This window comes from Nerophis lumbriciformis, linkage group LG06 (genome assembly GCF_033978685.3).
Source record: "Nerophis lumbriciformis linkage group LG06, RoL_Nlum_v2.1, whole genome shotgun sequence".
Lineage (NCBI taxonomy): Eukaryota > Metazoa > Chordata > Actinopteri > Syngnathiformes > Syngnathidae > Nerophis > Nerophis lumbriciformis.
The window spans coordinates 4,878,012-4,890,950 of record NC_084553.2 but is presented as its reverse complement, the minus strand read 5'-3'; the positions used below and the strand labels follow the sequence as shown (position 1 = coordinate 4,890,950).

The following is a 12,939-nucleotide window of genomic DNA, read 5'->3' as shown; positions in this document are numbered from 1 at the left end:
ACACCTTTTGAATGCAATTACTGAAATAAATCAAGTTTTTCAAAATATTCTAATTTACTGGCTTTTACCTGTATATATATACACATTGAGTGAACCAGTAAGACACCAAGTTGTTTCTGCACTGGTTTAACTTCCCGGGCTGACGCATCTTCCCTCAAGTAAGTTGCCGACAAAGCCTGCATGTGGTCTCATCATAACTGGCACACAAAACAATTTTGTGTGGAGAACTGACGGTCGATCCTGAAGAAGTGTTTGTGTAAGAGTCGTGCAGGAACATTGCACCTTCAGTCCTCACAACAATATCTGGGTGTCAGATGGAATCAGAGGAGTCGGTAGTCCGGGGGCTTTGTGCGCTTTGTGCAGCTATCAGCAGCATATCCCACAATCCCCGCACGGCGCGCCGATGTCAGATAAGAGCACTTACCGGCATTGTAGTAGCGGTCCAGTTTCTCCCACATGGGCTCATCCTCTCGCTGGAGAATGGACAGCTTGAGAGGCTCATAGATGGATCCTGGGGAGGAGAGACGCCAGCGTTACTTGTCTGCACCACGCCACCTTGTCACTAGTCAGTGGCGCACCCTAGGTTTGATTGATTGATTGATTGGAACTTTTATGAGTAGATCGCACAGAACAGTACATATTCCGCAACACCCGAATAGGTTTTTCAACTTGTTTAAGTCCACGTTAATCAATTCATGGTCGGTTACACCAGACCTGGGCAATATACAGTCCGCAGGCCACATGTGGCCCATTAAGATTTTCAATCCGGTCCGCCGGACGTTCTACATCATTTTCTTTAGACCTTTAAAATTGCACCAGTGCACGATCGCACCAAGTAAAATTTGTAGTATGTGAATGCATTTATAATAATAATAATAGATTTTATTTGTAAAAAGCACTTTACATTGAGTAAACAACCTCAAAGTAAAATAAAAATATAATACAAATAAAAACTAGAACAGCCAAATAGCTAAAACTAGTATGCATATATCTAAAAAATTTTTTTTTTTTAAAAAGAAGCGTTTTTAAGCCTTTTTTAAAAGCATCCACAGTCTGTGGTGCCCTCAGGAGGTCAGGGAGAGCGTTCCACAGACTGGGAGCGGGCGGAGCAGAAAGCCCGGTCTCCCATTGTTCGTAGCTTTGTCCTCGGAGGTTGGAGGAGGTTATTCTCAAACATCCATCCATCCATCCATCTTCTTCCGCTTATCCGAGGTCGGGTCGCGGGGGCAGCAGCCTAAGCAGGGAAGCCCAGACTTCCCTCTCCCCAGCCACTTCCTCCAGCTCCTCCCGGGGGATCCCGAGGCGTTCCCAGGCCAGCCGGGAGACATAGTCTTCCCAGCGTGTCCTGGGTCTTCCCGGACGTGCCTTAAACACCTCCCGAGGGAGGCGATCGGGTGGCATCCTGACCAGATGCCCGAACCACCTCATCTGGCTCCTCTCCATGTGGAGGAGCAGCGGCTTTACTTTGAGATCCTCCCGGATGACAGAGCTTCTCACCCTATCTCTAAGGGAGAGCCCCGCCACCCGGCGGAGGAAACTCATTTCGGCCGCTTGTACCCGTGATCTTGTCCTTTCGGTCATAACCCAAAGCTCATGACCATAGGTGAGGATGGGAACGTAGATCGACCGGTAAATTGAGAGCTTTGCCTTCCGGCTCAGCTCCTTCTTCACCACAACGGATCGATACAGCGTCCGCATTACTGAAGACGCCGCACCGATCCGCCTGTCGATCTCACGATCCACTCTTCCCTCACTCGTGAACAAGACTCCGAGGTATTTGAACTCCTCCACTTGGGGCAGGGTCTGCTCCCCAACCCGAAGATGGCATTCCACCCTTTTCCGGGCGAGAACCATGGACTCGGACTTGGAGGTGCTGATTCCCATCCCAGTCGCTTCACACTCGGCTGCGAACCGATCCAGCGAGAGCTGAAGATCCTGGCCAGATGAAGCCATCAGGACCACATCATCTGTAAAAAGCAGAGACCTAATCCTGCAGCCACCAAACCAGATCCCCTCAACGCCTTGACTGCGCCTAGAAATTCTGTCCATAAAAGTTCAGAACAGAATGGGTGACAAAGGGCAGCCTTGGCGGAGTCCAACCCTCACTGGAAACGTGTCCGACTTACTACCGGCAATGCGGACCAAGCTCTGACACTGATCATACAGGGAGCGGACCGCCACAATCAGACAGTCCGAAACCCCATACTCTCTGAGCACTCCCCACAGGACTTCCCGAGGGACACGGTCGAATGCCTTCTCCAAGTCCACAAAACACATGTAGACTGGTTGGGCAAACTCCCATGCACCCTCAAGGACCCTGCCGAGAGTATAGAGCTGGTCCACAGTTCCACGACCAGGACGAAAACCACACTGTTCCTCCTGAATCCGAGGTTCGACTCGTTATTCTCAAACAATGGCAATGAAAACTATTCTGATTCTGATTCAAAAGTGTATTTGCCGTCATGATGTGCAGTGTTGTTTTTAAATGGCCGTAAGTCTTGAACTATGGAAAGTGTTTCAATGCTTGAAATCTGCACTTTTGAGTGTTAATAAGAGTTATTACGGTAATCTACGCCACTGTTATGTTTGTTGTCTTCTCCCTGCCTTCTCTATTGGTTTTTTCAGTTTCTTCCTCAGTCTTTTGTCCCCAACGAGGCACACCTGCTGCTAATCACTTCCTGGTAGCATTTAAGCGCGTCTCCGCCAGCTGGTCCCTGCCGGTTATTGTTCCTGAACTCCGCTACCTTGATTCAGCTTCCCTGGTATGTTGCCTTCGCATATTTCTGTAATATTGACCTCGTTGTGTTTTTGTTTTCCTAGCCACCTTGTTTTGAGAGGACTAGTTTTTGCCACGCTGTGTGCGTCCTGACCTTTGCTCCGCCAACCTCTGAAAGGGACTACTTTTGTTAGATTTCCCATGGTGTGCACTTTTGCCCCATCACCCTTAGTTACCATTTTTGGACTTATTAAATATTTTTTATTTGTTATCGTGTACCTTGCCTCCATTCTCTACATCCCGGGGTCCACCCTTGAACTCTATCCTAACAGCCACAGCAGCTCAGACCAGGAACAAAGCAGAGTGGGCGGGGCTTGTTTCCAGAGCAGCCAGCCCAAAACGTGTGTGTCGGAAACAGATGCGGAATCAGATTTTTTTTTTATATTTCTGCATAAAAGAGATAATATAACATATTGAAGGTGTTTATTACCCTTTGCATTCATATTTTGCTGTTTGTTACATTTTTGTTGTGTTTTGCTCGATGGTAAAAGATACACAACTATGTAGGAGCTGGTCTGAGAAGTAAAAGATGTTCATATGTTGTTAATATTCAGTCTTTTATTGTTCATAGTTAATATTGTAAATCCCACTTTCCTTATTTTCATGTACATTTTGGGTGTCCCGTTCAGTAAAAAAAACTGTAAAATTCCATTCCGTTTTTTCAGGTGGTCTGTCAATGGGTGGGTTACGGCCACCCTATTGGTCGGATTCTGAATCCATTTTTCCCAAAGGACGTACGGTTTCAAGAGATGTACGTCACATAGGGATGGGTACCATACACATTTGAACCGATACGGTACCTGGGAATCGATACCAGTACTCAACGGGACCAATTTTGGTACTTTTGTACGTGTTAAGTTAAACGCACTTATGTGATTACAGTGATGTTTTTTTTTCGTGTTATGCAATACGGATGTAAGTAGTTTTTTTTGTTTTGTTTTATTTATCTCGACATCTTACTGCACAATATGTAGTATTTACTACTAATTGTCTTTGACTACCTTATACTGTGTGTAACAACCTTTCACTACCTTATACTGTGTGTAACAACCTTTCACTACCTTATACTGTGTGTAACAACCTTTCACTACCTTATACTGTGTGTAACAACCTTTCACTACCTTATACTGTGTGTAACAACCTTTCACTACCTTATACTCTACGTAACAACCTTTCACTACCTTATACTGTGTGTAACAACCTTTCACTACCTTATACTGTGTGTAACAACCTTTCACTACCTTATACTGTGTGTAACAACCTTTCACTACCTTATACTCTACGTAACAACCTTTCACTACCTTATACTGTGTGCAACAACCTTTCACTACCTTATACTGTGTGCAACAACCTTTCACTACCTTATACTGTGTGTAACAACCTTTCACTACCTTATACTGTGTGTAACAACCTTTCACTACCTTATACTCTACGTAACAACCTTTCACTACCTTATACTGTGTGCAACAACCTTTCACTACCTTATACTGTGTGCAACAACCTTTCACTACCTTATACTGTGTGTAACAACCTTTCACTACCTTATACTGTGTGTAACAACCTTCCACTACCTTATACTGTGTGTAACAACCTTTCACTACCTTATACTCTACGTAACAACATTTCACTACCTTATACTGTGTGCAACAACCTTTCACTACCTTATACTGTGTGTGACAACCTTTCACTACCTTATACTGTGTGTAACAACCTTTCACTACCTTATACTCTACGTAACAACCTTTCACTACCTTATACTGTGTGTAACAACCTTTCACTACCTTATACTCTACGTAACAACCTTTCACTACCTTATACTGTGTGTAACAACCTTTCACTACCTTATACTGTGTGTAACAACCTTTCACTACCTTATACTCTACGTAACAACCTTTCACTACCTTATACTGTGTGTAACAACCTTTCACTACCTTATACTGTGTGTAACAACCTTTCACTACCTTATACTCTACGTAACAACGTTTCACTACCTTATACTCTACGTAACAACCTTTCACTACCTTATACTGTGTGTAACAACCTTTCACTACCTTATACTCTACGTAACAACCTTTCACTACCTTATACTGTGTGTAACAACCTTTCACTACCTTATACTGTGTGTAACAACCTTTCACTACCTTATATTCTACGTAACAACCTTTCACTACCTTATACTGTGTGTAACAACCTTTCACTACCTTATACTGTGTGTAACAACCTTTCACTACATTATACTCTACGTAACAACCTTTCACTACCTTATACTGTGTGTAACAACCTTTCACTACCTTATACTCTACGTAACAACCTTTCACTACCTTATACTGTGTGTAACAACCTTTCACTACCTTATACTGTGTGTAACAACCTTTCACTACCTTATACTGTGTGCAACAACCTTTCACTACCTTATACTCTACGTAACAACCTTTCACTACCTTATACTGTGTGTAACAACCTTTCACTACCTTATACTTTGTGCAACAACCTTTCACTACCTTATACTGTGTGTAACAACCTTTCACTACCTTATACTGTGTGTAACAACCTTTCACTACCTTATACTGTGTGTAACAACCTTTCACTACCTTATACTCTACGTAACAACATTTCACTACCTTATACTCTACGTAACAACCTTTCACTACCTTATACTCTACGTAACAACCTTTCACTACCTTATACTCTACGTAACAACCTTTCACTACCTTATACTGTGTGTAACAACCTACACTGCTACATCGTAAATGTCCCCATTGTGGAATGAATAAAAAAATACAAGTCTATTCGAGCCTATCCTTAACAAATGTTATTTGTTTGATGACAAAAAAATGAAAAAATATGTACGTAACATCTTAAATGAGCTGATTATGATAAATGTTATTACCTTTGAGTGTAATTTGCCATGCGGTTACACTTCCGACTGTACTGTACTATGTTGCGCCCTACAAAGAGTTTGGCCTTTCTTTGACGATACATTGACCGACAAATTATTTATTTTTTTAAACGAAAGATGTTTTGACGCCAAAAAATATCAATGTAAACATAGTATTATCGACTGTGGTTGGTATCATTACAGTGGATGTTAGGTGTGGATCCACCAAGGGCGTTTGTTTATATTGTGACACCGGTGAGTAGTGTGTAGTGAAGCATGTTTAGCTATTCCTCGTCCTGCAGTGATAATAATACTTATCAGAAACTATATTTGTCGCCGTGGAGGCGAGGATTAGTGATTTAGAAGTAGCTAAAACGTGTTGGAAGCAGTTCTTGCTGTCCGTCAAGTATTTGACACCAACTCTGTGTTCCGGGTTTGACCTGGATAGAAAACACATGAGAAAATGGTAATTTTGCAGATACGCCCCAAAATAAGTTGTGGTTTGCCTCCAAAAGCCTTGGAGAGCCGAGTCCTCCACCGAGCTGCTAATGTGATATCACCCTCTGAGCCTGGGAGGACTTTGAGGAGATCCCTGGTCTTTTTGACTTCCTCCATCTTCCAACTCGCCTCGCTCGCTCCCAGATTTGCATTTTAATGGCCCCGACCCCGGGTCAATAACAGCGGTAGTGAACGTTCACTCATTAGCATAATTCCACACGCTGTTAAACGTTCCAGAGGGGACAAAAGCTCTCTGCCTCTTGTGGGAGACACTTTCACACAATGGAGATGGGAGTGTCACTTAGGATGGTGACATCATCCCATGCCAATGACTGCTCACTTGTGTGTGATATCATGTGCGATACAAGCAGACCTGCAGTGTGTTTACTTGTGCGTGATATCATGTGCGATACAAGCGTTCATGCAGAGTGTTTACTCGTGTGTGATATCAGGTGCGATACAAGCAGTCCTGCAGAGTGTTTACATGTGTGTGATATCATGTGCAATACAAGCAGTCCTGCAGCGTGTTTACTTGTGTGTGATATCAGGTACGATACAAGCAGTCCTGCAGAGTGTTTACTTGTGTGTGATACCATGTGCGATACAAGCAGTCCTGCAGCGTGTTTACTTGTGTGTGATATCAGGTGCGATACAAGCAGTCCTGCAGAGTGTTTACATGTGTGTGATATCATGTGCAATACAAGCAGTCCTGCAGTTTGTTTACTTGTGTGACATATTATCATGTGTGATACACGCAATCCTGCATCGTGTTTACTTGTGTGTGATATCAGGTGCGATACAAGCAGTCCTGCAGAGTGTTTACATGTGTGTGATATTATGTGCGATACAAGCAGTCCTGCATCATGTTTACTTGTGTGTGATATCCTGTGCGATACAAGCAGTCCTGCAGCGTGTTTACATGTGTGTGGTATTATGTGCAATAAAAGCAGTCCTGCAGTTTGTTTACTTGTGTGTGATATCATGTGCGATACAAGCAGTCCTGCATCGTGTTTACTTGTGTGTGATATCATGTGCGATACAAGCAGTCATGCAGCATGTTTACTTGTGTGTGATATCAGGTGCAATACAAGCAGTCCTGCAGAGTGTTTACATGTGTGTGATATCATGTGCGATACAAGCAGTCCTGCAGCGTGTTTACATGTGTGTGATATCAGGTGCGATACAAGCAGTCCTGCAGCGTGTTTACTTAGTGTCTGATATCATGTGTGATACAAGCAGTCCTGCAGAGTGTTTACTTGTGTGTGATATCAGGTGCGATACAAGCAGTCCTGCAGCGTGTTTACTTGTGTGTGATATTATGTGCGATACAAGCAGTCCTGCAGCGTGTTTACTTGTGTGTGATATCATGTGCGATACAAGCAGTCCTGCAGAGTGTTTACTTGTGTGTGATATTATGTGTGATACAAGCAGTCATGCAGCATGTTTACTTGTGTGTGATATCATGTGCAATACAAGCAGTCCTGCAGAGTGTTTACTTGTGTGTGATATTATGTGTGATACAAGCAGTCCTGCAGCGTGTTTACTTGTGTGTGATATTATGTGTGATACAAGCAGTCATGCAGCATGTTTACTTGTGTGTGATATCAGGTGCGATACAAGCAGTCCTGCAGAGTGTTTACATGTGTGTGATATCATGTGCAATACAAGCAGTCCTGCAGCGTGTTTACTTGTGTGTGATATTAGGTGCGATACAAGCAGTCCTGCAGCGTGTTTACATGTGTGTGATATTATGTGCGATACAAGCAGTCCTGCAGCGTGTTTACTTGTGTGTGATATCATGTGCAATACAAGCAGTCCTGCAGCGTATTTACTTGTGTGTGATATTATGTGCGATACAAGCAGTCCTGCAGCGTGTTTACTTGTGTGTGATATTATGTGCGATACAAGCAGTCCTGCAGAGTGTTTACATGTGTGTGATATCATGTGCAATACAAGCAGTCCTGCAGCGTGTTTACTTGTGTGTGATATCATGTGCAATACAAGCAGTCCTGCAGCGTGTTTACTTGTGTCTGATATCATGTATGATACAATCAGTCCTGCAGCGTGTTTACTTGTGTGTGATATCATGTGCGATACAAGCAGTCCTGCATCGTGTTTACTTGTGTGTGATATCATGTGCGATACAAGCAGTCCTGCAGCGTGTTTACTTGTGTGTGATATTATGTGCGATACAAGCAGTCCTGCAGCGTGTTTACTTGTGTGTGATATTATGTGCGATACAAGCAGTCCTGCAGTTTGTTTACTTGTGCGAAATATTATCATGTGTGATCCACGCAATCCTGCATCGTGTTTACTTGTGTGTGATATCATGTGCGATACAAGCAGACCTGTAGTGTGTTTACTTGTGCGTGATATCATGTGCGATACAAGCGGTCATGCAGAGTGTTTACTCGTGTGTGATATCAAGTGCGATATAAGCGGTCCTGCAGGGTGTTTGCTTGTGTGTGATAATATGTGTGATATAAGCAGTCCTGCAATGTGTTTAAGTGTGTGATATCATATGCGATGAAAACAATCCTGCAAAGTGTTCACTTGTGTGTGATATCATGTGCGATACAAACAGTCCTGCAATGTGTTTAAGTGTGTGATATCATATGCGATAACAACAATCTTGCAGTGTGTTCACTTGTGTGTGATATCATGTGCGATACAAACAGTCCTGCAATGTGTTTAAATGTGTGATATCCATCATGTGCGATAAAAGCAGTCCTGCAGTGTGTTTATTAGACTAAATAGTAAATAAATTAAATACAAAGCAATAATATACAAAACCATCACTACCCCGATTTGTATAAACTACCTGCACTGTGGAATGCGGTGGAAACACAAACCACACACTTCTACAGGAACCTTTAGTTCCAGGAACCAAACCTTCCTGAACTGTTGGTGCAAAAGGCTCGATTGTGTCAAAGTATTCGTGTCTTTAAGTGTCACTTCCTGTCCATGCTTTTGTCATGTTTGGAGATTAAATCATGGCCGTCCCGCCACCTGCAGGATTTCCCGCTGTTACTTACCCAGTCTTTGAACTTTGGGAGGAGACCGGTTTATGGCAGCCATTCTCAAAAGGTGCAATTAAGGCCACGCTCTCTCTCTCTCGCTCGGCTAAATCACAAATCTACAGCAGGAGGTAGTTAGTAGCACACGTTAGGATTTCCACACATGCACCAATTAAAACATTCAATTACATCCCACATTGATGATGATGATGATGATGGTTATCACAGTCAGCAGCGTGCAAGAAATGACAAGAAATATCACTGCGTTCAAATGACAAAGTATGTACAATCACCACCAATATTGTCATTTTCAACAATGGTAAACAATCAGGGTCAAAGTTTTTGCTCAGTTATCATTATCAGTGTATTTCCATGAGCTCATTGGGATAAATGTGCAGCTGTGGGAGTGCACTGGGTGCGTGGGCCAAATGTGGCCATTCAAGCCATTCCAACGTATCGGTGCCATTTGTTCAATAACATGCCCGGTAAAATGAACTATTAAATACATTGTTCAATGAGGAAAAAGGTGGTTTAAAGTTAAAGTAGCAATGATTGTCACACACACACACACACACACTAGGTGTGGCCAAATTATTCTCTGCATTTGACCCATCACCCTTGATCACCCCCTGGAACAACTCTCCAAGTATCACCATAACAACCAACCTTAAAATGCAGTAGCGAAGAAGGCCTCGATATTCTTATAGTGCAGGGGTCGGCAACCTTTACCAGTCAAAGAGCCATTTTGACCAGTTTCACAAATTATAGAAAACAATGAGAGCCGCAAAATTTTTTTGAAATTTTAAATGAAATAACACTGCATACAAAGTTATTTTTTTGCTTTGTAGGTAACAGCAAGGCATACTTGGTCAACAACCACACAGGTCACACTGACGGTGGCGGTATAAAAAAAAAACTTTAACACTCTTACTAATAATGCGCCACACTGTGAACCCACACCAAACAAGAATGACAAACACATTTCGGGGGAACATCTGCACCGTAACACAACATAAACACAACAGGACAAATACCCAGAATCCCATGCAGCCCAAGCTCTTCCGGGATACATTATACACCCCCGCTACCAAACCCCGCCCACCTCAACCGACGCACAGAGAGGGAGCAGGGATGGGGTGGGGGCGGGGTTTGGTGGTAGCAGGGGTGTATAATGTAGCCCGGAAGAGTCAGGGCTGCATGGGATTCTGGGTGTTTGCTCTGTTGTGTTTATGTTGTGTTAAGGTGCAGATGTTCTTTGTCATTCTTGTTTGGTTTTGGTTCAAAGTGTGGCGCATTATTAGTAAGAGTGTTAAAGTTGTTTTATATGACCACCGTCAGTGTAACCTGTGCGGCTGTTGACCAAGTATGCCTTGCTGTCACGTACGTGTGCAAGCAGAAGATGTATATTGTATAACAAGTGTTGGGCTGGCACGCTGTTAATACAGATCGTAGAGGGCGCCAAATGTTGTACCATCATGGCTCGCCCTTATTATAGCCGTAAGGGTGAAAATCGGTGAATATTAATCCCGGGAGTTTTCTGCGAGAGGCACTGAAATCCGGAAGTCTCACGGGAAAATTGGGGGGGGGTTCAGCAAGTCAGCTGCTGAGCCGCATCAGAGTGATCAAAGATCCGGAGCCGCGGGTTGCCGACCCCTGTTTTAGTATATTGTCAGGTTTAAACACCGAACTATGTATTACACAAGACGAGAAGCAAGGAATCAAGCAGAGACAGAGTTGAATTTTACGCATGAGGAGAGACGTATGGGGCTGCGCACTCAGTTACGTTTCCTCCCTACAGCAACTGCCTTTAAGCATAAGAGTTGTGTGACAACGTATACATAATTATTCTAACATATATTTCATGTTTTTGGCCACAATACACACATTTTTGAACAGTGACACTGTGTATGAATATTTCATTCAGTGGCGTACCACTGGATGGAGCCACAGTTTGAGAATCACTGTTTGTCACACACACTAGGTGTGGTGAAATTTGTCCTCTGCATTTGACCCATCCCCTTGTTCACCCCCTGGGAGGTGAGGGGAGCAGTGAGCAGCAGTGGTGGCCGTGCCCGGGTATCATTTTTGGTGATTTAACCCCCAATTCCAACTCACGACCTACCGATCTCAGGGCAGACAGGCCACTGAGTAGGTGTTAGAATAATTATGTATATATTATCACACAACTTTTATGCTTAAGGGCCGTTGCAGTAATTATTGTCAATTGTGCTGAAGTGGTATTTTTCTTTGTCTGTCCAAAAGATTGCAAGCCGTCTCTATCAGTGTTGTGTCCAGACTCGGCCTGCTGACTGCCAAAGCCGAACATCGGGTACCGGGACGCAGACAAAGCAGAGACGAGGCGATAGCACTAGCGTCAACACATTTGCATTTTTTGTATAATCATATATTGTGTCTAACTGGAGTTGTCGAGATTAACCCCTTGACTGCTGTGACGCGAGAAATTGGGCCGCCATCTTGAAGTGGTGATGAGGAGCCGACGAGCAGCCTAAACTGACAGTTGACAGGTAGAAAACAAGGATGCTAAACTGACAGTTGACAGGTAGAAAACAAAGATGCTAAACTGACAGTTGACAGGTAGAAAACAAAGACGCTAAACTGACAGTTGACAGGTAGAAAACAAAGACGCTAAACTGACAGTTGACAGGTAGAAAACAAAGACGCTAAACTGACAGTTGACAGGTAGAAAACAAAGACGCTAAACTGACAGTTGACAGGTAGAAAACAAAGATGCTAAACTGACAGTTGACAGGTAGAAAACAAAGATGCTAAACTAACAGTTGACAGGTAGAAAACAAAGATGCTAAACTGATAGTTGACAGGTAGAAAACAAAGATGCTAAACTGACAGTTGACAGGTAGAAAACAAAGATGCTAAACTGACAGTTGACAGGTAGAAAACAAAGATGCTAAACTGACAGTTGACAGGTAGAAAACAAAGATGCTAAACTGAGAGTTGACAGGTAGAAAACAAAGATGCTAAACTGACAGTTGACAGGTAGAAAACAAAGATGCTAAACTGACAGTTGACAGGTAGAAAACAAAGATGCTAAACTGACAGTTGACAGGTAGAAAACAAAGATGCTAAACTGACAGTCGACAGGTAGAAAACAAAGATGCTAAACTGACAGTCGACAGGTAGAAAACAAAGATGCTAAACTGACAGTTGATTTATGATGCGTTCAAGAGTCTTACGGCCTGAGTGAAGAAGCTGTTACAGAACATGGAGGTTCTGCTTCGGAAGCTGCAGAACCTCTTTCTAGAGTCCAACAGTGAAATGAATAATAAAACACGTGTCCTTTATCATAGCTACACGTATGACAAAAAATGTGTGTGAAAATCAGTGGTATTCAGTGAGGTAAGATGAATTAAATGTGCTGACAGTTCATTGCTCCTGCCAAATGAATCGCACTGAGTGGTGCGGATCACCACTCCAAGATGGCGGCCCCGCGTCTCGTCAGCGGCAGTAGGCAGTAGAATTTTTATACACTGAATTTTTCCATACACAATTTTTTTTTTACACTGAATTTGTTTTACAATTAATTTTTATAAACAGCATTTACTTTGCATTTGATTTTTTACACTGATTTTTTTACACTGAATTTTTTTATACATATTTTTTTTTACACTACTCTGAATTTTATTTTTTTCCACTCAATTTTTTTTTCTACACACAATTTTTTTCCACTCAATTTTTTTACAATACATTTTTATACACTCACTTGTTTTTTTATACTGAATTGTTTTACACTA

At 42.7% G+C, this 12,939-nt stretch overlaps 1 protein-coding gene across 3 annotated transcripts in view; it reads right to left on the bottom strand.

The window, feature by feature from the left end:
- phkb (phosphorylase kinase, beta) overlaps positions 1-12,939 on the bottom strand; it is a 223,302-nt gene that overhangs the window by 205,837 nt on the left and 4,526 nt on the right. For 2 of the 3 annotated variants that reach the window (XM_061963662.1, XM_061963660.1), the window contains exon 2: positions 425-511. In XM_061963662.1, the coding sequence (XP_061819646.1) occupies positions 425-511 (87 nt within the window). Of the gene's footprint in view, positions 1-424; positions 512-9,187; positions 9,289-12,939 lie in introns of all 3 variants that reach the window. The other variant, XM_061963661.1, reaches the window with a different exon arrangement.